This window comes from Phocoena phocoena, chromosome 19, assembly GCF_963924675.1.
Source record: "Phocoena phocoena chromosome 19, mPhoPho1.1, whole genome shotgun sequence".
NCBI classification, from domain to species: Eukaryota; Metazoa; Chordata; class Mammalia; order Artiodactyla; family Phocoenidae; genus Phocoena; species Phocoena phocoena.
This window is the reverse complement of record NC_089237.1, coordinates 20,944,027-20,967,758: the sequence shown is the minus strand read 5'-3', so window position 1 is coordinate 20,967,758 and position 23,732 is coordinate 20,944,027. Positions and strand designations below refer to the sequence as shown.

The following is a 23,732-nucleotide window of genomic DNA, read 5'->3' as shown; positions in this document are numbered from 1 at the left end:
CCAGTCCTCTAGTTTGGAGACTTGACTGCTGACAAGCTCCGAGCCCTCTTGGGAAGGACCACAGGAGTTCTAGATCCTGCTGAGGATGGCTGAAAGAGGCAGAGGGGGAAAGAAGAGTCCTTCAAGAGTAACTGGATTCCTCCAAAGGGCCTGTCCCTCAGCCCCACAGGCCTCCCCTCAGGAAGATCCCCTTTTTTCTCCACAGTGCCAGGCCTGTGTGGCCCAATAAGGATGATGCCCCTGGGCTTCTTTCCAACACCCCTACCGTTAGGAATATCCTTTCAGGCCTAACTTTAGCTGCAGCCCCCACTTCCGCCCCTTGGGGGTGGGGCCCGAGGGCTTGGGGGCGGGGCTGCAGCCCTACGCACGTTCGCTCTCGGGGGCGGACTCAGTGGCGGAAGTGGCGCCGCCGGGAGATCCCCTTCCTCTCCGAGGCGCTGCTGGGGCCGCGGAGACGGGCTGCGGCAGGGGCTAAGAAGAACTGGGGCCGTGGCTGACATGGAGCAGGTGGGTCCGCGAGAGGTCAGTGGGACCGGGTGGTGGTACGAGGGCTACGTCTTGCCAGCAGATCCCGCCTCTCTAGCCGGTGTCCGTTCGTAGTTCCGTCCGACCCTTCCCACACCCCCTGCGCCCCAGGTTCCGCCCCCTTCCTCTGCTTGGCCTTGCTCCACCCCGCGCCGGGTTCGAGGGTCTCGGGCGCTGACCGTCCGCGGCCCCGCCCACTCGAGAGAGCCCGGGAAGGGCGTCCCGGATCGGCCTCCAAAGCCTATTTCTTCTTTGTGAGCGGAGAAGCGAGGGGGCGGTATCTGGGTATTAAAGGGCAGGAGTTGGATATGGGGAGGGGTCAGGGCCTGAGAATGAGGAGGAATATATCTACAAGTTACTGTAGGTCTGCGTCTCACTGTCATCCGATCTCCCTCAACTTCCTTTGGAAATGGCAGTGAATGACTTCCTAATTGACATCAGAAGGGCCCTTTAGTATCTTTCTTGAGTTCTTAGAGGTGCATACTAACTCGTAATTGAAGTCGTTGATACGTGCCTCTCTCCCCCTTTTTTGGCTTCCTCCGCGTCAGCATCCCCTTATTTTCTTCCTACTTCTCTGACTGTAGAAATACCGTTTCACACTCTCCTCTCTCGCCCAGTCCCTTACTCTGTACATTGAATTTGGGTGGTCTCGTCAACTCTCATGGCTTCAGCTTTACACCACGTAAGTTCTCGAAACGCGCCCAGATCTACATCTTCAGCGGAGTGCCCCTCCCTGGAGCCTCAGACTTGGCCATCCAGCTACCAGTTGTACGGCTCCACTCCAGCTGCCACTCACTTCGTCTGAACTTGAACTGCTGCTCTTCTCCCCTGCAGCTTCATTCTTTCGCTACCACCCCATCCCAGCCAGAAACCTGAGAATTATACTTCCTCTTCTTTCTCAATTCCCATATCTAAGAGGCGACCTGAACATGCTTCACACCCGGTCCTGTGCCTCTCTTTTGTTACCACCCTTGTTGATGTGTTTCTCACCAGGATGACTGCAGTGACTTCCCAGCAACTTCCAGTCATGGCTGCCTGCAACCCAGCCTCCAAACTGTAACGCTTGTGATCCTTTTATTTTTTAAAAAATTAATTAATTAATTTATTTATGGCTGCGTTGGGTCTTTGTTGCTGCACGCGGGCCTTCTCTAGTTGCGGTGAGTGGGGGCTACTCTTCGTTGCGGTACGAGGGCTTTGCATTGCCGTGGCTTCTCTTGTTGCAGAGCACCGGCTCTAGGCGCACAGGCTCTAGAGCGCAGGCCTAGTAGTTGTGGTGCACCGGCTCAGCTCCTCCACAGTATGTGGGATCTTCCCGGACCAGGGATCAAACCCGTGTCCCCTGCGTTGGGAGGCAAATTCTCAACCACTGCGCCACAAGGAAGTGCCTCTTATGATCCTTTAGAAACACATCTCATAATGTCACTTCCTTGCTTAAAACCCTTTGATGGTTTCCCATTGCCTATGGGAAAGACTGAATCTTTAGCACAATTTACAGAGCTCTCAATGACCTTACCTCTTCCCTACCCTTGTGTGTACCCTAAGGTCCAATAATATGGCATTGCGGGATGCGCTTGTCCACACCTTTTGTGTCTCCATGCCTTTGCATGCACCAGCCCCGTTGCCTGAAAGCCCCTTCTCCTCTTAGCTGCTGGGCTACCTTCTGCTGGTCCTCAGGCAGCATCACCTCTGGACCACCTTCCCCCCGCCACTCCCAAGGCTCAGTATTGCCCCGAGTCCCTGCAGCACCTGTCCGTAATAGCATGATGACTGACAATACAGACTCCTGAATCAGACTTCCTGCGTTCTCATACTGTTTTGTGATCTTGATGAAGTCACTGCCTCGGTTTCCTCATTTGTCAAATGGAGATAGTCATGTGCCTACCTGACAGTTATTGTGAGTATTAAATGAAATAGTGTATGTTTAGGGCTTAAAACAGTGAGCGCGTGAGTGCTGAATAAATAAGTGTTAGCTATTACTTTTTTTTTTTTTTTTTTTTGCGGTACCCGGGTCCCTCACTGTCGTGGCCTCTCCCGTTGCGGAGCACAGGCTCCGGATGCGCAGGCTCAGCGGCCACGGCTCACGGGCCCAGCCGCTCCGCGGCATGTGGGATCTTCCCGGACCGGGGTGCAAACCCGCGTCCCCTGCATCGGCAGGCAGAATCTCAACCACTGCGCCACCACGGAAGCCCAGCTATTACTCTTTACATAAGAATAATATAGAACAGTTGGTATAACTTTTTAAAGTATTTTATTTATTTATTTTATTTGGTTGGGCCCCGTCTTAGTTGTGGGAGGTGGGCTCCTTAGTTGCAGCATGCGAACTCCTAGGTGCAGCATGCATGTGGGATCTAGTTCCCTGACCAGGGATCGAATTCCAGCCCCCTGCCTTGGGAGCGTGGAGTTTTAACCACTGTGCCACCAGGGAAGTCCCAATGGGTATAACTTTTTTTTTTTTTTTTTTTTGCGGTACGCGAGCCTCTCACTGTTGTGGCCTCTCCCATTGCGGAGCACAGGCTCTGGACGCGCAGGCTCGGCGGCCATGGCTCATGGGCCCAGCCGCTCCGCGGCATGTGGGATCTTCCTGGACCAGGGCACGAACCTGTGTCCCGTGCATCGGCAGGTGGACTGCGCCACCAGGGAAGCCTATAACTTTTAATTTTATAAAGTGCTTGAGGACAGTTGACGTGGCTTCTCATTCTGTCCCAGAGCCCCAAAGCCTGACTCTTTGTCAATGAATATGACTCTTTGTCATTTCTCAATGACTCTTTGTCATTTCTGCTCAAGAAATGAATCTGGAAATGAATAAATGTTACATGGCAAGCATTAATTCTAGAGAAATGTACACAGAGCTCTGGGAAGCCAAGCAAGAAAAAGGCCAAGGATGGCTTTCCAGAGGAGCTGACAATTAGTGAGGGGCCTTAGAGCGAGAAAATGAGTTTACCAGAAGGAGGTAGAGACCAGGGTGGGCTCAGAGAATGGAGAGCTGGGTCCTCTGAATAGAGAGCTCTTGCAGGGGAGGGGGCTGAGGTGGGCAGGAGGGCAGAGGCAGTCTCCGCTGTCAAGGCTGGGGATTCTTTTCCTCACCTAGCCATGAAGAAGTGTCCCCTGCAGGGACCATGCCCTGGGGAGGTCTGGAGGCCTGGTACCCGTGTTTGGGGACAGGTCCCTGGGGTAAGGTCAGCATGCACTCCTGTGGGCTGGGCCTGTGCTTTAAACCTGAATCTGGGCTTTTGTTAGTGCCTGGAATGCCCATCTTCCTTGCATCCAGCTGGTAGATGTGGAGGCCCGAGTCAAATGGCTTCTCCTCCCTGTGGCTTTCCTGACCTCACCCACTCTAGCCTGGGTCAGATGCTCCCTTCTCTGGGAGCCCACAGTCCTTTGTTCGTTCCTCCCCGAAAGTGCTGATCACAGCATGGCACTGTACATTTATCTGTCAGCCTCCCTCAGCCGACCCGGAGCCCCTGAATATCCCCAGGGAGCAGCACAGTGTCTGGCACACCGTACGCTCTCAGTTCTCATGCTGCGGTAAACTGAGCTCTCCCACACCTAGACTTGTTTGGAGGAGGGGGGCGTGGGTGAGACCAAAAATCCTGTACATTTGACAGCTCACACTTATTGCGTTGAACAGTAGAGATGGTTGGCCCCATTTTACAGACAAGGAAGCTGAGACTTGGGTGGTGTCTCAGCAGGGACTTAAGGAACCATCCTCTGACTCCAGGTCCACAGCTGTCTCCCAGAAGCTGCCTCGGACTCCCAGCCCTCAAAGGGGCAGCTGCCACATCAGTGGGATAAGGGACAAGGAAGGCATCCCATCCGGCCGTTGTGTGTCCCTCTGAACTTTTCCTGCCTGGGAAGAGGCTGACCCTGGCTTTTGTCTGGTCAGAGCTGGTGCTGGGAGGGGTCTGTGCTGAATCGCCCCCACCCCTGCAGAGCCCTTCCCTCAAGTAGGCTGATAGGACTGAGACCGCCCTGGAACGTGACAGGCTGTTTCCAGACTGACCTTGAGAACTTGACCTCATTAGCCCCCATTTTTATCCCACAGCACCAAGGGGCCGGGTGGGGCCTGACTCACCAGCCCTTGAGTAGGCCAGGGGTCAGAGAATCACAGAGCAGGGGGCATCTCCAACATTAACAGGGCCTGGCATGTAGAGGGAACTGGAGGGCCGAGTAGATCTCAGTTTGTTAGGATTTTCCAATAAACTGTACCGTCAGAGCCTTCTGGGCTGGGGAGGGGTAGGGAGTGTACAGTGATGAATATGGTTTCTTGGCTTGACTGTACCCTCTCCACTTCCCCCAAAGGAAGGGAGAAACAGAGCCTGGCTTGGGCTTTGATACCTTATTTGTCACTGCTGCCGTTTCCTCCTCTCCTTAAATTCCTACCTCTCCAGGGAACTTCCCAAGCCCTCTGGGTGGGGCAGAGTAGGTGCCAGTAAGCCAACTTTGTCGAGGCTGATGGCATGGGCCACTGAGCCCTGAACTACAGGAGAGCCTAATGTGTACCGTCCTGGGCGAGCAGCTCCCTGAGGTCAGGGCCCATCCTACCATCTAGCAGTACTGATGGACCCTCAGCCAGGGCCCTGCCTCTAACTGTGGCCCCTAATATTAGTAATAGCTACTGTTATTTAAACACAGGCACATTGCAGGTGTTATTTCTAATCCTTTCAATAGTTCTGTGAAGTGAGCACTCTACCATCCCCATTTTACAGGTGAGAGACTCAGTGATTTGGTCAAGGGCACACAGCCTAATAAAGAATGGCCTTGGGCTTTCAACTCCAGGTCTGCTGACCAACCCCCAAACCCACACCCTTTCCCTTGTTCCAGGGTAGGCATTACAGATCCACAGGCCAGTGAACCTACTAGATATGTGCCATGTATGGCCAGACACTGTGACTGGGCCTCAGGGGCTTAAGGAGAGATGACTTTGAGGCTCAAGTCTAGCGTGTTGGGAGGGAAGTGCTGAGGCAGAGTCCCGAGACCTGGGCTTGGGGAAGCGTGAGGCTGAGGGTGAGGTTTGCCCAGGAGGTGCCTTGTGAACTGGTCTCTGAAGAGTTGGAGCTCCCCCCAGGGGGAGGAGGTCATTCCAAAATGGGGAAACAGAGGCACTGGAGGCACAGAAGGGAGACCAGCTGGCCATGGTGTGTCCTGGGAGCAGCCAGTGATCTGGAGAGTATTGGAGGAGGGGTATCAACCCCACAGCAAGAGAAGAGTGCTGGGGACCCTTTTGCTATCTGAGGAGTTTAACTGCTCACCAGGTCTTCTCTCTGTGAGTTGGGGCTCAGGGAAAAGGGGAGCTGCCACCCTGCCTGAGGGTGCCCAGGAAACCAGTCCCCCTTGCCCGTTGGCAGCGGAGGTGCCGGGGCTCTGGGCAGCACGAAACACCAAGAGAGGGTCGAGTCCAGCTCCAGGAGAGGCTGGACAGGTGGGGCCGCTCCTCCAGGGCTGGGTGTGAACGTGCACCTGTACATGTGGCGCTGCAGGACAGGGTGGAAGTAGCCGTTCAGCGCATTTCGTGAATACTTACTGTGAGCCTGGTACCGTTCCAGGAACTGGGCACGCAGCAGTGAGCAGAGCATGGGAGTCCCTGCTCCAGTGGAAGAAGGCAGGCAGGAAACAGCCCAGCGAACATACAATATGTCTGGGCTGATGTGTGCTGTGAAGACAAATAAAGGCGGGGAAGGGAGTGGAGGTTGGGGCTGAATAGGGTGTTCAGGGAAGGCCTCTCCAAAGGGGCCAGAATGGAGGGAGGGGACATTACAGAGACCCAGGGGAGGAACAGGCAGGACAGCAGGAACAAGGGTCCAGGGCTGGGAACATGCTTGATGTGTCCAGGGAACAGTGAGGGACTGGTGTGTCTGGAGCAGAGGGTTCCAGGGGAGGAGGCCAGGGGAAGAGGAGGCTTACAGGCCAGGGTGGGGACTTGGGCCTTTACTCTGGGGCCGCTGGAAGCTCTTGGAGGTTTGGGGCATTGGGAGGTGTGGTCTGACTTTTACTGGGATCCCTGTGACTGCTGCGTTGAGAACAGACTTGGGACGAGGACAGGAGGCGGTCAGGAAGCTGTCGCAGGTGAGAGATGTGGCTCGGGCAGGTGGTGGTGAACAGTGGCAGCTGCTGGCTGGATTTTGAAGGATTTGTTGGTCGCTCAGATGTGGAGTGGAGGGCACTGGGCTCTCCACAGGCCCTGCCTGGGTGGCTGTTAAGCTCTTTGGGGTCTTTTGACACCTCACTCCCCAGCCAGCACAGGCTCTGGGGGCAGCCACGTTTGGGTTCACCGGGTCCCAGCCCGGCACCGAGGGAAGCCCGCGTGTCCCTGGGGTCAGCTCTGCCGCATCCAGGCCGGGGGGCTGTAGGCAGGCCTCTCTGAGCTTCAGTCCTCTCATCTCCACAGCTCCTGGTAGCGGGTGCAGTGAGTAAAGGAGAGGATGTCTGCAGGGGGCCAGCGTGGGCCACTGCCAGCCCAGATTTGTTTCTTGTGGATGGTCTGCAGGCCTATTTGGTCTGCTGTCCTCCGTCCCCGAGCCAGCTTCCACCCAGACCGGCCAGCAGCAGAACACAGCCAAGGCCGACCTCTTCTGCACGCAGGGCCTCTGCCTCCTGCCCCGCTGTGGATTCTCCATTAACCTGGGCATTAACAGGGGCTTGATCCACAGCAACCCCAGCCCTGGCCTGAAGCTGTCTCCCAGAGGCAGTCAGAGCTCGAGGCTGTGTTTCCGCCAAAGAAGAGGCAGGGGTGTCATGTTAGCTCACTGTTCCACAGCGATCGCTCTGCGTCAGGGACTGTTCGGGGCCATTATGTGTAATAAGTCACTTAATCCTTACAATACCTGCAAGAAGTAGATACTACTGTTACCCCCATTTTACAGGGAGAAAACTGAGGCACAGAGAGGTTCAATGACTAGTAAGGTGGGAATCCAGGGTTTGAATCTTCTCCTGGCTTGACATCCAGTCCTTGGCTTCACCGATTCCTCCTGATTTGTGCTGAGTTAGGGACCCCTCAGGGAAGCCCCCGTGGCTAGTGCCAGCATTTCCTGAGCAATGCAGCGTGGGGGATGTGTTTTGAGCCCGTGTCTCCTGTCCCCTCAGCCTGGGGAGAGGGTTTGGAGGAGCCGCGCTGCTCCGAAGTGAGAATCATTTCTGGATATAGATGAGACTTGTTGCGTCCCCTCGGGGTCACAGAGCGCAGCTGGTGGAGGGAACACTAGCTGGAACTTGTGCGGCTCGGCCCAGCCCTCTGTGGGAAGCTGGGCAGAGGAGAGGGTGAGAGGACCTCAGAGGGAGCCGTGGTGGCCTGGTGGCCGTGGTTGACGTCTATGGTGCGCTTACTCTGTGGTGCCAGCTGCTGTCCTACGCACTCCCCACGCACCGCTGTCTCCTCTGATCCGCCAGGTGGCCCAGGCTCAATACAGGTATCCCTCGTTTCCAGGTGCAGCCTTGGAGGCTTGCTGAGTGAGTGAGGGAGGGACATTGCTCACATTGCAGACTTGCCTTGGCCAGGAAACACCGGCCGGGAGCTTCTGGCCTCGGGTGTGGCTGAGGCCTGGGAAGGACCCTGTCTGTGCCCCTGCCACCTAAGAACCGTGGAGATTGGACCCTGGGGGAGGTGGGGGTGGGGGGAGCAGGCACCAGTGGGAAGGGGTAGTATCAGAGATCAGTCCCAGGCCCCACGCTCCAGAGCCTGTGCCGGGAGCCAGGGCAGCCCCCAACCTCCCGCCCCAGCCCCTCCCTGGGGAGACACATTTGCCTGGAGCTGCAGTAGCTGGGCCCTTAGTGCACAAGGTGAGGGAACCTGGGCTGAAGGCTTGGGCAGCTTGCTGTGGGTCACCAGGCAGGTGAACTGTGGAGCTCAGATTTGAACTCAGGCCTTTGGAGGTGATTTTACTACTGTGGTATGTAAGCCCCACCCCCTCCCACACCCCACTTAATCTCCCACTCACCTGGACGGCCTTACCAGTTGCTGGTTCCATTTCCACCCCTACCAACCAAGCACCTGCCGTCCTTCTCCCGACCCGCACATAAATGCCAGCCTGAGGCGGTAGCAATTATTGCTGCCTTTTTTATTGTGGTAAAGCATACACAGCGTAACATTTACCGTTTCAGCCATTTTCAGGTGGACAGTTCTATGGCATTAAGTATATTAGCGTTCCCTTTACTTAATGCAGCTGAAGAAACCGAGTCTCAGAACGGTCCTCTTTGCCGTGGCTCGCACGGCTGGTAAGGGCAGACGGAGACTTGAGCCCTGGCCACAGAGCCCAGTTCTCTTTGCACAGTACAGCTGCCTGCTGCTGTCCGCTGAGCCGGGCCCCACCCAGAGCTCCTGCTGCGCTCGGGCTGGGCTAGTGTTTCCTGGGGCGAGTAAGAGAAGGCCTGGGTGGGGGCGTGAGGGCCCACCCCTCCCCTTTGCCCACTGAGCTTTCCCTGGGCCCAGAGACCTGCCTTGCCCACTCCTCCCCATGCCTCTTTCCCTTCAGACGGAGGACGATAAAACCTCCAGTCTCCCCTCCCTCCCCGCCACTCTCCCCAAGCCTCAGCCGCTCAGCTTCCGCAAACACATCAAGGGTCAAGTCTGCAGGCAGCCCAGGCGGACTCCTTCACGCTGCCACACGTGCTGCTCCACTCCCGACGCCTCTGAAGGCGCTTGGGAAGGGCCGGTGACAGCAGGTGGTGGGCTTGGCAGGGGGCGCTGCTCCCAGGGGGCTGGGTGGCAGCCCTGGCGGGGGCGGTGGGCAGAGGCCAGGGCAAGCTGCTCTGCTGGCAGCTGCCACCTTCCATCCTCCAGGGTCAGGGCCGTTCCAGGCCAAGGTGGCTTTCACCTCTTAGACTGGCAGGTGGTCGGAGGGAGCTCAAAAGCCTTTTGAGTTATTTTCAAACCACACCCAAGGAGGCGCCTCAGGGGTGACCATGGATGGAGTCTGCGGAAAGGCTGACCGGTGGGGCTCTCTGTGGTCGCGTCTTGTGGCAGGATCCATACAGTCCTGCTTTTATCTGTTTTCTATATTGAGGTTCTCTTTTTCGGCTGCGCCCAGGGATTGAACCCAGGCCCTCGGCAGTGAAAGCACAGAGTCCTAACCACTGGACCACCAGGGAATTCCCGTATATTGAGATTCTAAGTAAGGTTTTCTTGTTGCTGTTTCGTTTTAAGTTAAACCATGGACCTTTTTCCCACATAGAGAAACGGAGGTTTGCTAAGAAGGACTTGCCCAAAGTTATTCAGGGTTAGTGGCTTCCCTCAAACTGGGGCTCAGGTCTTAACTCCTGACCAGTGCCCATTCCACTCCTGGTAGTGCCCTACCAGCTCTTGCTTATTTGGACCCAGAGTTTCTTTCCTGGGGGAGGGTAATGTAGAACCCTTCTCTCTCTGCCTCTTGGCCAGGCGCCCCCACCCCTGCTTCAGAGCTCCCGGGGTCGGCTCCCTCACATCCCTGCGTCCACAGCTCACCCGGGCTCCCCCAACACCTTTGCCCTCAGCCCCTGTCTGTCTCTCGCTTCCACAGGGATATCTAGGTGTGTGTCAGTGCTATTGCCACGCTGAGTGTGTCTCACACCCAAGCTGTTGCCACCCAAGTCCTGTCCCCAGAAAGGAAGGGGAAAGCCAGGGGGAAAGACAGACAGACCCTGGAGCAGACTGGGAGTGGGGAAGTCACAGCGCCCTGCCGTGAGATAGGGAAGAGGGAGAGGCGGAAGGCAGGTAGAAAAGAGGAGAGAGAGGGAAACATGAGAGAGACTGATCCGATGGGGGTGGAGAGAGACTCACAGATGGGAGAGAGATGGAGAGGAAGACCCAGAGAGGGGGCGAAATAAAGATGGACGTGGGAGAGGGTACAGAGACACTTCTAAAGAAAGGTAGAGAGGTAGCTTGTGAGAGAGACAGAAAGGGGGAGGAGAGATGGAGACAGGTCTGGCAGGAGACAAGAGGGCTATTAGAGACGAGCGAATGTCACCTGCCCTGGGGCTGCGGCCCCGTCTCGGTGAGGGATGCGCTGAATGTGCAGTCTGGCACGAGATCCAGCTGATGGACGTTGGGGGGTCCCATTGCCTGCGGCCTGTCACATCCCCTCCTCTGACTGCCGCCTTCCAGAGCTGGGCCCAGCCTTCCTTCAATACCCTCCAGGTGAGCTTGTCACAGGGATCCCAAGAGTGTGGTAGTGGGGGGATGGCCTTGGGCTGGTGCCTCTGCTGAGAACAGTCAGCTCTGTGTCCACTGGCACAGAGGCAGAGGGATGGGTGACCCGGCTTGCTCAGAACCCCCTGCTGGCCACATATGGGGGGCTTGTTTTGGACTTAGTAGATGGGGTGGGGCGTGGAAGGTAGCAGACATAGCAAAGGTATGGAGGGGACGGCGAATCTGGAGGGGAGACTGGTTAGATCTTGCCTTCCCAGGATCAAACACAAAGATCTAGGGCTCCCCTTCCACTGGCCCCCAAACCTGCCCCCTGGTGCTGGTGTGTGAGAACACTCAGGGAGACCCTTGATGGGCTCCCAGAAACTCAGGCCCTACTACACTGCATCAGCTCTTCTCTGGCTCTAGACTAAACCTTTCCTCCCCCCGCGCAGGGGACAGGGCCTCTGAGGGCCCCTGCTAGCAAACTGGTAGAGCAGAGACCTTAGGCCTGGGGCCTGCACGGCAGGGAGGGGGTGCTCCAGGGCCCCTTTTGTCTCTAGGGTTCGTGAGGATTTCAGCCTCGTGATTGCACAGGCAGGTAAGGGATGGGTAAGTCCATTCACCCTTTCAGAGCCTTGGCCGTCTTATCTGAAGAATAGGAGGAACCATCCTGCCCTGTGTGGGCCTGAAACACGGCCATGGGCGCAGTGTTCTGTGGGCACTGGAGCTCTGGGTGAGCCTTGGGTAGTGGCTGGGTTTGCCCTGGTCCTCTCTACCATGTAGCATGGAGCTGAGGGCCAGGAGACCCTCTGGGTCATCCATTTATTCAACAGTCAGTTACGCAGCGCCTGTTAAGTGCCAGCATCGTGCTAGGTCCTAGGAGACAGCAGGGACCAAGTCAGGTAAAGGCCTGCACCGTGGCGTTTGCAGAACAATCAGTAAGATGGTTTCAGATGGTGAGAGTTCACTGAAGAAGGTAAAGCCCCGTAAATTAACTGGGACTGGGGACAGGAGGGTGGGAGGCTCTGAGGAGAGGGCTTTGGAGCTGCCCGTTGAAAGGACTGGGGAGAACATTCCACCCAGCCCGGAGAGCTGGGTCTAAGGCCCCCGAGGCAGGACCGGGCTGCCACGTGTAGGGAACTAGAAGGCCCGGGTGGCCGTCGTAGTGAGACGGGGCCCGTGCCTTGTGCGAGGAGTGGTGCAAGGAGCCAGGCAGAGCCACGTCCTGCGAGGGCATCACGAGGAGGGTGCTGTTATCCTCAGACCTGGGGGGCGCCCTTAAAGGGCTGTAAGTGGGGAACGGCAGGATCTGATTCATGTTCTGAAAAGCTTTCTCTGGCTGTTGTGTGGAGAGGTGGTTGCTGCGGGGGGCGGTGGGGGGGGGGAGAGGAAGCCTGGAGACGTGCCCATTAGGAGCAAGTTGGAGCGCTGGGAGAGAGCCGTGCTGGGTGGGCCTGAGGTGGCAGTGGTGGGGACATAGCTGGAGATGAAGATGTCATCCCGCCATCCCGCCCCCAGCACAGAGCAGTCTGCTCTAGGAAGTCCCTCCCAGTCGCCATGGATTAGGGGGTGGGAGGGTAGGGCTGGCTGCTGGGAGGGAATGTGGCTTTGTGCTTGGAAAACAAAGAACAGAGCTTGGGACTGACTTCTCCTGGGGGTGGGGGCAGGCCCAGGGGCTGAACCACAGGGCAGCGCTTGGCAGGAGCAGGCTGTGCCCCCAGACATCGGGGAGGATCCCAGAGGCCTCCAGGGGTGACCGTGGGGCTGCAAGACTTTGCCGGGGATGGCGGGTGTAGAAGCACGACAGAGTGAGAGGGATACTCAGACCCCTCCAGCCTGAACGGCAGGCCACAGTGGGAAATTAGGCAGAGAGGTCCCTGGGCCACCGGGTTAGGCTGGGGCTGAGGGGCAGATGTGTTTGGGAGCAAACAGGGTCCCCGGGGGGCTGCGTGGGAAGGGATGAGGGAGGTGACCAGGACCTCCAGGACCCTGACATGCAGGACCTGAGCCAGCCGCCCTGTCTTTCTGCAGCCGTGCCGCTGAGGCCCAGCCCTCTCTGCCTGAAGGTGGGGGCCGCCAGGATGAGCAAGCTGTCTGGGGAGCCGGCCCGTGACCTGGAGCGCAGCCTGCCAGCCGTGGCCTCCCTCGGCTTGTCGCTGTCCCACAGCCAGAGTCTCTCCTCGCATTTCCTCCCGCCGCCTCGCGAGAAGCGCCGGTCCATCTCCGACGTCCGCCGCACCTTCTGCCTCTTTGTCACCTTCGACCTGCTTTTCATCTCCCTGCTCTGGATCATTGAGCTGAACGTGAGTGGGGGGCAAGGCTGGAGGCACAAGCCGCACTGTGGGGGTTGCCTGGGCCTCAGTTATTCCATCTGCGGTGTGGGAGGGTTGCCTCCGGCGGCGGGGGGTGGGGAGGGGACTGTTGATTTCCAGGTAAAAGGAAGAATGAGATGATAAGAATAGCTGTTCTCATCTTCCAGAGAAAGAAACTCAGAGAGGCTGAGTCGTTTATCTGAAGTCTCTCAGCAAGTATGTGAAGGCGGCAGGGTTTGAACCCAGACTCTCTGGCTCCAGAGCTTGCAGTCTTGACCTCTGCGCCATACTGCCCCCTAGCGGACACGCTTGAGAAAGGAGGAGGGAGCCCAGAGGACTCTGGTTGAGCTGTTGAAACCTTTGTCTTCTTTCTGCTCTACATTACTCTCTGGCTCAATTCATTCATTCATTCATTCAACAAACATTTTTGAGCCCCTGCTGTGTCCCAGATACTGTGCTAAAAGCAGAGGGGACAGTGGGGAACGACCAGTAAAAACTCCCAGTTCCCCGTGGCGCCCAGCTCTCCTTCCCCACTTGGGGCATTCTTCCAGTGCCCCCCAGTTTGGCCTCTTGGGTTTGGTGAGATGCCACCTAGCAGTCTGGAGGCGGAGCTGCCTGTCGGGTCAGGGTCTGCCCCCTTCTCCCCCTGTGCAGTGCTTGGCCAGCTGGTGGTGGGGCCTAATCCCCGGATGCTAACAGGGCAGAGCAAGACCTGATATAGAGGCAGGAGCTGTGGAACAGGGCATCCCAGGCTTGGTCTCGTGTCAGCTTCTCCTCTGTAGTAACTGTGTGACCTCAGCAAGGGACTCAGCCTCTTTGAGACCCCCTGTTCTCCTTGTGCAGAGTGGGTCAGAGTTCTGCATGGCAGGTGCCCTTCTTCCAGATCGCAAGCTCAGGTGTCAGGAGAATGACTGGTGCTAGAAATGAATTTGGAGAAGGGACTGGTTTAGGGGTGAAGAGGGTAAGTTTGATTCCAGGCGTGTTGAGCTGGAAAGCAAGGCAGGGCTCTGAGGGTGACTGTCCTTTGTGCACAGGGATGAGCTGGCACCTTCAGCGAGGAGCCACAGCCACGGGGCCTTTGGGACCATCTTACCGATGAGAGAGCTGAGGTCCAGCAAGGTTCAGGGCCGCTTGAAGAGCTTCCGAGGTCTTAGACATTCTTGCTTTTGAAGGTCCCGTGCAGCATCTCAAAGCAGGCACTAAAATTCACCCACATCCTTCATTCAGTATATATATTTACTTGCCAGAAAAGAGCTGAAAAAATTTTTTGATAATTTTACTTTTGAAACTCTCTGGCTGTATTGGCTCTAATAGCTTAGCAGTCATCATGCAGACTTGGGAATTCTTGCAAAGTGCGAAAATCTAACCTCCAAATTGTTTTCAAATGTGATGAAAAATTTCAGAGTTCTGGATTTAATAGTTCATAGAATCAACATAATGTTTCACTCAGTAGACACTTAATTGAAATTTTATTAATTTTCAGTACTGTCATCTTATTTTCATATTTTGGAGCATATATTTTTAAAATTTTCTAACAGACTGTGTGTTGCCCAGTGGATGCAACGACCCTGGCCGGGTTATAAGACCTGTGCCAAAGTCTTGTAGCCCGTGGCAAAGCAGGGGCTGGAACTCCACTGTCCTGGGTCCTCATGCAGTGGGCAGGCGGGTACCCAGGCAGAGGGAGAGTTCTCTGTAAAGAGAAAAATGGTGGAAGACAGAGCTTGAGGGACAGGGGCTGTTAGGGGTGGGAGGGGCCGTGGAGCCCAAGAGGGAGCAGTCAGGAGGAAGAGGTGGACCGAGCTGGGGCGGAGTGGGGTGTCAGACCAGGGGCAGCAAGGCGTCAGACTCCACGGGGCTCAGAGCGGTCTTGAGGTTGAGGCATTCAGTGGGGATGTGCCGGGGCTCGAAGTTCAGTGAGGGGCTGTCCACATTGCTGGCTCCTGCCCCGAGCATCAGAATCTCCTGGGAGTTTTATAACCATTCTAGATGCTCAGCTCAGCCTGAGATTCAGACCCAGTGTCTGAACATCTGTATCTTTAACAAGCCCCCTCAAGCCCCACTGCCCCAGTTCATATCATCTGCCGGAGATCAGAAGCCCCGGTCTAGGTGTGAAGGGTCTTCCCCTTCAGGGCTCCCAGGCCCCATTCCTGAGAGTCCCCTTGTGCCCCCCTTCTCCGGGGGCTGCCACCCCATTCCTCCTGAAGCCTCAGGCTGCTCTAGCTCTCAGTGTCCATCCAGACCCCTCACTCCCCAGCCAGGGTCTCAGGGGTCCCATTGAAAATGTGTGGGTGGCTAGGGCAGGGGCAGGGGCAAGGACCAGTCTGCTCGCTCTGAATGCCATCCCCTCTAGCAGCATGATGGATTTCGCCCATTAAGCACAAGCCTAATCGATTGATTTGCCACCTGGGGCTCCGTCTGACACCACTGCCCACCCCTGGCCCCCATCACCCCAGATGGATGCTTGGCTGGGAAGATAGAGCACCGCAGTGGTGGGAGGGAGATGAAATTATGTGAGAGGCATGCTGCCAGCACCCTGTGTGCCAGCGCTGCCTCCCTGCATAGGGCTCATCGCCTCTCCTGCACAGCCCAGGGCCCTCCAGGCCTGCCTCTTCCTGGGCAGTGTGCCCGCGAGTGTCTGAGCTTCAGCTTAGCCCCGCCTGTCTGGGCTGCCTGGATCCTTAGAGAAACGGTAATAGTGCCGGGGTCTCAGGTCCCTGGCTGAGCTCCCCTGCTGCCTCAGGGGCTTCTTGGGTGGTAGCTGAGCATTTACAGCCTCTCCTCCTGGTTCTACTTTCTCCCCCTCCCGCCCCCTCCCCCTCTGGGAGAACAAGGGGCAGCCCTGGGGACTTGGTTCTGCTTGCAGAGCTGTCCACATCTCTCTCTTCAGACCAACACAGGCATCCAGAAGAACCTGGAGCAGGAGATCATCCACTACAGCTTTGAAACTTCCTTCTTTGACATCTTGGTGAGTGGCCTTGGAGATCCTGGGGACAGAGGGCATAGGAGCGCAACTCTCGCTGGATTCTCTTCTCGCAACACACATCCTCATCTGATCAGGGAGACTTGCTCCTATCTTCAGGGAACCCTCAGTATTCAAACGGGTTCCTAAATGAGGCCGCACCTTCAGAGAGCCCCAAGTGGGAGGGGAAGACGAGAGACCCCTATCCAAGAAGGTCACATCCAGATCGTCCCCAAAGAAACGCTGACTTGGCCTCGGCCATCCTCTCCTGGGGTGTGCACACCATGTGGAGGGAACCTCAGGCAGCAGGACTGGAGAGGGAGGCCAGCCTTCAGCAGGGGTGGGGCCATTGGCTTGCCCGTGATGCTTCCCCGGCCCCCCACACCAGGTCCTGGCCTTCTTCCGCTTCTCCGGACTGCTCCTGGGCTATGCTGTGCTGCGGCTCCGGCACTGGTGGGTGATTGCGGTAAGATGCCACTTTCCTGGCAGCTCTCGGGCCCTGGCGGGGCTGGCGCAAGAGATGGGATGGAGGAGGCCTCACTCCCCAGCCTCTGTGTTTGCTCTCTTCCTCCTTCCCTCCCCTGGGCAGGTCACCACGCTGGTGTCCAGTGCATTCCTCATTGTCAAGGTCATCCTCTCTGAGGTCAGTGGCTCAGGGTCTGGCTGGTCTGGTGGGCATCTGGCCTGAGGGGTGGGCTTCTCCCAAGAAGGGGCCGCTCCTCTGATTTGGGGTGTCTGACCCTGTTGTCGGGGTTGGGGTGAGGGGGAATCCTGTCCTTTGAGATTTCTAAGGGGTCATCTCCACTGGCTTTCCGCACTCGCCCTGCTTCAGCCCCAGGGACGGAAAGTTCCTCCTCTAGCCTAGCCTGAGTCTATCTGCTGCAGAACCCGTTAATCCATCCGCCTCAAAGGCGTGTGCCACAGGGGGTCCCCACAGCTGGTACCAGGAGTGGGGTGTAGGCCAGAGTTGGTAGCCCCAGGGTGGGGCTCTGGGTTTGAGGTGACTCCCTGCCGTGGAGCCCAGCCCCCTCCCTCCACAGCTGCTCAGCAAAGGGGCCTTTGGCTACTTGCTCCCTATCGTCTCCTTCGTCCTCGCCTGGTTGGAGACCTGGTTCCTCGACTTCAAAGTCCTACCCCAGGAGGCTGAGGAGGAGCGATGTGAGTGCTGGGGGGTGAGGGGGTGCAGTGAGGGTCGGCCCCACCCAGCAGAGGAGAGTTTCGGGCCTGAGAGCCAGTTCTGAGCTCTCTTGCCAGCTCTGCCTCTAGGACCCTTAGGATGAGCCTGGGCTAGGGGACCCCAGGCTGACTGTCCTTGGTCTGGGGCAATGGCTGCCCACGTCTGCTCCCCCAGGGTATCTCGCTGCCCAGGCTGCTGTCGCCCGAGGACCCTTGCTCTTCTCCAGCGCCCTGTCCGAGGGCCAGTTCTATTCACCCCCAGAATCCTTTGCAGGTGCGGGCTGGTGGGTGGGAGAACTGCCTTCGGGGAGGGCCCTTGGCTGGGTCTGTTCTTTCTGTTCGTGTCAGCTCCCCGGGGAAAGCGAGCAGCTCTCTGCCACACCCGCTTTCATACCCCTACACCATTGCCCTTGTACCCCGACCACCACCCCCTGGACCCCGCCGCCCCGCTCTCTCCGCCTCTTCCCATTGTCCTCTGCTTGTTTTCTGCAGGGTCTGACAATGAATCAGATGAAGAAGTTGTTGGGAAGAAAGGCTTCTCTGCCCAGGTATCTGGCTGCCTACCCCGCCCTGGGTGGGCACCCTGGAGGAGGGGCCAGTGGTGCGCTCAGCCAGGTGGGCAGGGGCTTCCCAGCGGAGGGTAGACCTTAGGCAGCCTGAATGCCAGTCCGTGTCCATCTGGGTGTGTGCCCCACTGCCGGTCAGGCCCACCGGTCTGCTTCCTGCCTGGGGCCCGAGGGTAGCAGCCGCAGCCACGGCACCTGGTCCCAGGAAGCCTGCAGGGCCCAGGAGACCAGCCCAGACCCAGCATCTGGACATCTGGCTGAGTCAGGCTTCCCACCCAGCCTGGTGCAGAAAGAGCAGGTGGGGTGCAGACCCCAGGCTGACCCCTTCCTGACTCCCATCCCTGGCCAGGAACGGGAGTACATCCTCCAGGGGAAGGAGGCTATGGCGGTGGTGGACCAGATCTTGGCCCAGGAGGAGAACTGGAAGTTTGAGAAGAATAATGTAAGAAACCTGTCTCCCACCTGATCCTGAGGGTTTTCCTGTGGGGAGTTTTCCCTCCCTTGTCTGAGGCCTGAGAAATAAGCCCAAAGATTGCACGGGCTGGAACCATATTCCTAACCCCGGGAGAGGGGGCTGAGCCCTGGGGTCAGCCACTTGGTTGGGCTGCATTGGACATTCCCACCGCCCCTCTCCCTGCTTCCCGCCACCGCCCCCCCCGCCCCCCCCCCCCCCCCCCCCGCCTGCTGCTCGGCTCCAGCTTTGAAGGGGAAGCCAGGCTTCGGCCCTGTGTCTGGTGTTTTGTTTCAGGGTCAAAACAGTATTATCTAAAAAGATGGCAGAGAGCTTGGAAAACAGAGGGAAAACATCGTCATCCCTTTTTCTGGCCAGTTCCTCTGGCAGCCCTTGTCAGCCTGGAGACACGGTCCTTCGTGGTTGCAGCTGCAGCTGTGCTCCTGCCTTTAAACTTGATATCAAAAGCCTTTCTCTCCTCATTGCAGAACATTTGTCGGAACCACTGTTTTTTTTTTTTATTGAAGTGTAGTTGATTTACAACACAACTGTTAATCTCTGCTGTACAGCAGGGTGACTCAGTTATACACATATGCACATTCTTTTTTTATATTCTTTTCCATTATGGTTTATCTCAGGATATTGGAGATAGCTCCCTGTGCTATACAGTAGGACCTTGGTGTTTATCCATTCTAAATGTAATAGTTTGTATCTACCAACCCCAAACTCCCCGTCCATCCCTCTCCCTCCCCCTACCCCCCTTGGCAACCACAAGTCTGTTCTCTATGTCTGTGAGTCTGTTTCTGTTTTGTAGATAGGTTTATCTGTGCCATATTTTAGATTCCACGTATAAGCGATGTCATATGGTATTTGTCTTTCTCTTTCTGACTTACTTCACTTATATGATAATCTCTAGTTGCATCCATGTCGCTGCAAATGGCATTATTTCGTTCTTTTTTATGGCAGAGTAGTATTCCATTGTATATATGGACCACATCTTCTTTATCCATTCATCTGTTTATGGACATTTAGGTTGTTTCCATGTCTTGACTACTGTGAACAGTGCTGCTATGAACATAGGGACTTTTTGAATTCTTTTTGAATTACAGTTTTGTCCAGGTATATTCCCAGGAGTGGGATTGCTGGATCATATGGTAATTCTAATTTTAGTTTTCTGAGGAATCTCCATACTGTTTTCCATAGTGGCTGCACCAACTTACATTCTCACCAGCAGTGAAGGAGGCAAGGAGGCAGAACCACTTTTTTATTTTTTGGCTGCGTTGGGTCTTTGTAGATAGCTTCGCGCAGGCTCTCTAGTTGCGGCGAGCGGGGGCTACTCTTCGTTGCAGTGCATGGGCTTCTCATTGCGGTGGCTTCTCTTGTTGTGGAGCATGGGCCCTAGGCGTGTGGGCATGTGGACTTCAGTAGTTGTGACGTGTGGGCTCAGTAGTTGTGGCTCGCAGGCTTAGTGGCTCTGCAGCATGTGGGATCTTCCCGGACCAGGGATCAAACCCGTGTCCCTTGCATTGGCAGGCGGATTCTTAATCACTGTGCCACCAGGGAGGTCCCAGAACCACTGTTCTTTAATGGCTCCTCAGATATCCCAAAACTCCTGGAGTTTTCTACCCTGAGCTGTTAAAAACCTGCCCTGCCTGTCACCCATTCCTGCCCCCCAGGCTCCCCTCTGCCCTATGCTTACCTCCCTGCCACCCTTCTGTCCCTGCCACAGGAATATGGGGACACTGTGTACACCATCGAGGTTCCCTTTCATGGCAAGACCTTCATCCTGAAGGTGAGTGAGGGAAGAGGTGTTCTGGAGCCTCCTGCTCTGCCTGGGACTCGAGGAAAGAGCCCAAGGGTAGGGGGACCCTCCGGCAGGTTTCTCCCAACCAGGAGGGAAGGGCTGGTGTGCCCGAGTACATCTGGCACCACCCAGCCCTCTGCCCGCCCTGCTCCAGACCTTCCTGCCCTGCCCCGCGGAGCTGGTGTACCAGGAGGTGATCCTGCAGCCCGAGAGGATGGTGCTGTGGAACAAGACGGTGACAGCTTGCCAGGTGAGCTGAGCCAGGGGGCCAGGCCTGGTCACCCCTCAGGGCAGAGGCAGAGCAACATGGCAGATGAGGGCACAGTTGTACCCCAGCATGACCATTGACCCCCAGGGGATCCAGGTCATGTCATTGGACTGCCCTGTGCCTCAGCTTCCCCATCTGTAAAATGGGGATGGTGGTACTAGTGCCTCCTGGAGAGGCTGGGGAAGATGGAAAGAGGAAATGCTCAAAGCACCTGGCCCAGCCAGTGCCCATGAATGGGAATGGCTCTTAATTAAGGGACCTGAGTGGAGAGCAGGCTGGCCTGGGGCTTTCCTGAGATGCTGGGACCCTTCCCTGGGGTTTTCCTGGGGTGGATACACCTCACGTCTGCCCTGACGCCCGCAGATCCTGCAGCGAGTAGAAGACAACACCCTCATCTCCTACGATGTGTCTTCGGGGGCCGCGGGCGGTGTGGTCTCCCCCAGGTGAGTGGCCCCCAAGCTCCCTCCTCTCAGCCAGGCCGCCTGTCCTTGGACCTTCTCGGCACCCCATGACCTAACCCTACCCCCTCCAGGGACTTCGTGAACGTCCGACGCATCGAGCGGCGCAGAGACCGATACCTGTCATCGGGCATCGCCACCACCCACTGCGCCAAGCCCCCGACACACAAATATGTCAGGTGAGCTGAGCCTTGCCTGGGGTCGTGTGCGCCGGCCCCTCCCCTGGTAGCTGTGGGGACCGGGCAATGTCGGTGTGTACGTTTGGGCACTTTCTCCTGCCGAGGCTGCCTTCCTGTCCCCCGTCCTGCTGCCCCTAATCCTACTTATCTGCTGGAGGCTGGACCCACCGCCAGGCTGGAGGGCAGCTCCAGGAGAGACCGTGAATGGGGATGAATAGGGACCAGCCCGGGGGAGGGGGCTGGGAGCCATGAGGTTGCACTGGTCTGGGGGACCTGAGCAGGAGGCCTCTGTGTTCTGAACCATGAACTTCCTGCCTGAGGAGACTCGGGCCCCTTTCATCCCCTCTGCCTGCCCCGCGGCCTTGCCTTCCTCCCGCAGCGCTTGGAAGTACCTCCAAAGGAGAGGCCTTACTCTCTGCGGCCTGTTCCAGGGCCTCCTCCAATTCTCCTGCTGTCTAATCCTAGCCCTGCAGGTGACCTCCTCCCAGATATCCCACTCTTCCCCTTCTGTCCTGGGGTTCCTCAGAGAGCACTGTTCTTTGAGTGTCAGCTTGGGGCTCTGGTCTCGCCACCACCGCAGACTTGCTGGGTGTTGGGCAAGCTCATTTCCCCTCTGGGTGCCAGCTTCCTTATATGGAGTCAGGGGAGCTGTAGGCGAATTAAATGGAGATGGGATGTGCACCATACAAGCTCAGGCCTGACGCCGCCTGAGAAGGCGCCCCCTCCTGGAGCCCAGTGGCACTGCACCGCTCCCAGAGCTGGGCCCTGGTGAGAAGTGCCCGCCCAGCCCACCTCCTCAGGACTAGAGCGGACCTAGAATCCCTGGACCGACTAGATGAGGGCTGGGAAGGTGGTGGGCTGGGGCTTCCCTGCCACTGGGGGTATGCAAACATCGGCAGGCGGTTGTAGGAGGATTCGAGCGTCCCATGGCAGGTGGGGGTGGAGGGCTGTATGCTGTGGCCTCTGGGACACCCGTCCTGGGCCCTGCTCAGGCAGCGAGGGGGTTGCTGGACCAGCAGCTCCCTTCCCTCTCCCACCCCAGTCCAGGGTGGGCCAAGAATGGGGCGGTGGCGGGGGGAGTCAGGGATGCTGCCTGGCTCCAAGGTCCCCACTGGTACCTCTCTCCTCAGGGGGGAGAATGGTCCTGGGGGCTTCATTGTGCTCAAGTCAGCCAGTAACCCTGGAGTCTGCACCTTCATCTGGATCCTTAATGCAGATCTGAAGGTGGGCGTGCCGGGGCTGCGAGGCAGGTTCTGTGGAGTGGAGGGGCCTCTGCTGTGTGACCTTGGGCGCTCCCTGCTCTGCTCAGAGCCTCCCCTACTCTCCGCCTCCTTTCTTACTCTAATACTGGGGGCAGGGTCCAGGTGGTCTTCTCACCCTGAGTTGCTGGCGGGCTTGTGCCTCCCCTTTTTACCTCTGACTCCCGAGGCCCCCAGGAAGGGTGGCTGGCTGCCAGCCCAGCCCCTCCCAGGTCTTTCTGTGTGACTCACGCCAGGCCCGGGGCACGGCATGTTCTTCCTGCCAGGGGGGAGGGGGGAGGGGGGAGGGCGGCCTAGGCTGCATTCCAGAGCTGCACCTGTGTTCTGGCCCAGAGCAGCCCCTGCTGGCGCCAGTTGTTGAGGGGGTGCCCCTGCCCAGGGCAAGCCTTCCTGGAACTTCTCGCCTCCCCCAGGGCCGCCTGCCCCGGTACCTCATCCACCAGAGCCTCGCAGCCACCATGTTTGAATTTGCCTTCCATCTGCGGCAACGCGTCGGAGAGCTGGGTGCACAGGCATAAGCATGCCCCCTCACCACCCTGCGGGCCAGGGTCCTGTCGCCACGGCCTCCAGAGCCAGAGGAGGGGCTGGTTGGGCTTCCCACTGCCCACAGAGGGCCTGGCCTCAAACAGTGGGGAGGAAGGGGCTTCCTCCCACAGCAGCCCCTCGGCCCCCAGCTGCCACCCTCCACGCGCTTCACTGTGCCTGGAAGCCCTGGCCGTGGGCAGGTCGAGAGCTCAAGCGTCTGACTCTGCCGCTGAGGCCAGTGGGGTCCATCCTGCCGACGTTTACATGGCGTCCCTGCCTCCTGGAAGAGGAGATCCGCTGTCCCCACCTGGCCAGGCCGGGGTCTGGAATGGGAACCTCGGACTTGGCTGGGGAGGACCCTGGGCAGGACAGAAGTCAGGGCAGCCTTGTCACCAGTGTGAAGGCGCAGGACCCCCTTCTTCCGCCTGCTCTCTCATCATGGTGTTTTAGGATTACTTAAAGGGTCTGGGACCTTTTTCCACTTGCACCTGTGGGGGTGTAGGTTGCAGGTGGGAGTGGTGGGTGCTGGCAGGGAGCCTGCCTCTCCCAGGTTCTCTTCAGGTCGCCTCCCTCCCGCCCAGGGCCTCGTTGGGGACCTTTGTAATTTGAGCCAATTAAAAACATGAACTCAAAAAAAAAAAAAAAAAGCAGTCCTTCCAGCCTGGCCTCTTGAGGGAAGAGAAGGGCAGCACCGTGGAGGCGGGAAAGGAGCCACTGCTGCAGCCACCACAAGACACACCCTCTCAGAGCCTCGCAGAGCCGGGATGGAGCCAGTGGAGACCCAGTTCCTGGAACCACCCCCAACTTTCTTGAATGGTTCAGCTGGGCACATGACTGGTCAGAGAAAAATTCCCCGCCTCCCTGCCGGGTCTCTGGGTCTCCGGTGAGGGAAGGTCAGATTAAGGTCTCCAGCCCAGGATTGGGAGGAGGGAGGTAGGGAGAGACCTGGCAGTACCCACAGCAGGCCTTGGTTGCCACTGGGGTCCCAAGGCTGGGGTCCGGTGGGGAGCCTGGAGGTGGGGCCTGGCCTTCCAGGTCACTGGTGCACCTCCGGGATCCGGGCCTCTGGGCTCCACTTAACCTCCCGTCTCTGCCCCATCACACTGGGGCCACCAGAAAACCTGCCCTCCCCCCTCCCTGCCTTCAGGCTTCCG

At 57.6% G+C, this 23,732-nt stretch overlaps 1 protein-coding gene across 3 annotated transcripts; it reads left to right on the top strand.

The window, feature by feature from the left end:
• Nucleotides 1-370: 370 nt before the first annotated feature.
• STARD3 (StAR related lipid transfer domain containing 3) lies at nucleotides 371-23,207 on the top strand. Of its 3 annotated transcripts, XM_065896528.1 has the most exons (15): nucleotides 371-507; nucleotides 12,653-12,924; nucleotides 15,821-15,898; nucleotides 16,281-16,358; nucleotides 16,482-16,535; nucleotides 16,933-17,050; nucleotides 17,244-17,342; nucleotides 17,561-17,616; nucleotides 17,984-18,076; nucleotides 19,815-19,877; nucleotides 20,044-20,139; nucleotides 20,521-20,600; nucleotides 20,690-20,794; nucleotides 21,925-22,018; nucleotides 22,467-23,207. In XM_065896528.1, exons 2-15 carry the CDS (start codon nucleotides 12,703-12,705, stop codon nucleotides 22,569-22,571), a joined length of 1,341 nt encoding a protein of 446 aa, XP_065752600.1. In that variant the 5' UTR covers nucleotides 371-507; nucleotides 12,653-12,702; the 3' UTR covers nucleotides 22,572-23,207. The 3 variants fall into 3 exon arrangements, with proteins under 3 accessions (XP_065752600.1, XP_065752601.1, XP_065752602.1); XM_065896529.1 differs by lacking the exon at nucleotides 371-507 and having other exon boundaries at nucleotides 12,703-12,924; nucleotides 16,281-16,345; nucleotides 17,231-17,342; nucleotides 22,467-22,571; XM_065896530.1 differs by lacking the exons at nucleotides 371-507; nucleotides 16,482-16,535 and having other exon boundaries at nucleotides 12,703-12,924; nucleotides 22,467-22,571.
• The last annotated feature ends 525 nt before the right edge of the window (nucleotides 23,208-23,732 follow it).

Excerpts from the sequence above, each read along its gene's own strand:
- STARD3 (XM_065896528.1), top strand. The coding sequence starts at position 12,703 with ATGAGCAAGCTGTCTGGGGAGCCGGCCCGTGACCTGGAGCGCAGCCTG. Across the intron at positions 16,359-16,481 it reads GGCACTGGTGGGTGATTGCG|GTCACCACGCTGGTGTCCAG; the intron begins GTAAGATGCCAC and ends TCCCCTGGGCAG. Across the intron at positions 20,795-21,924 it reads CCGACACACAAATATGTCAG|GGGGGAGAATGGTCCTGGGG; the intron begins GTGAGCTGAGCC and ends CTCTCTCCTCAG.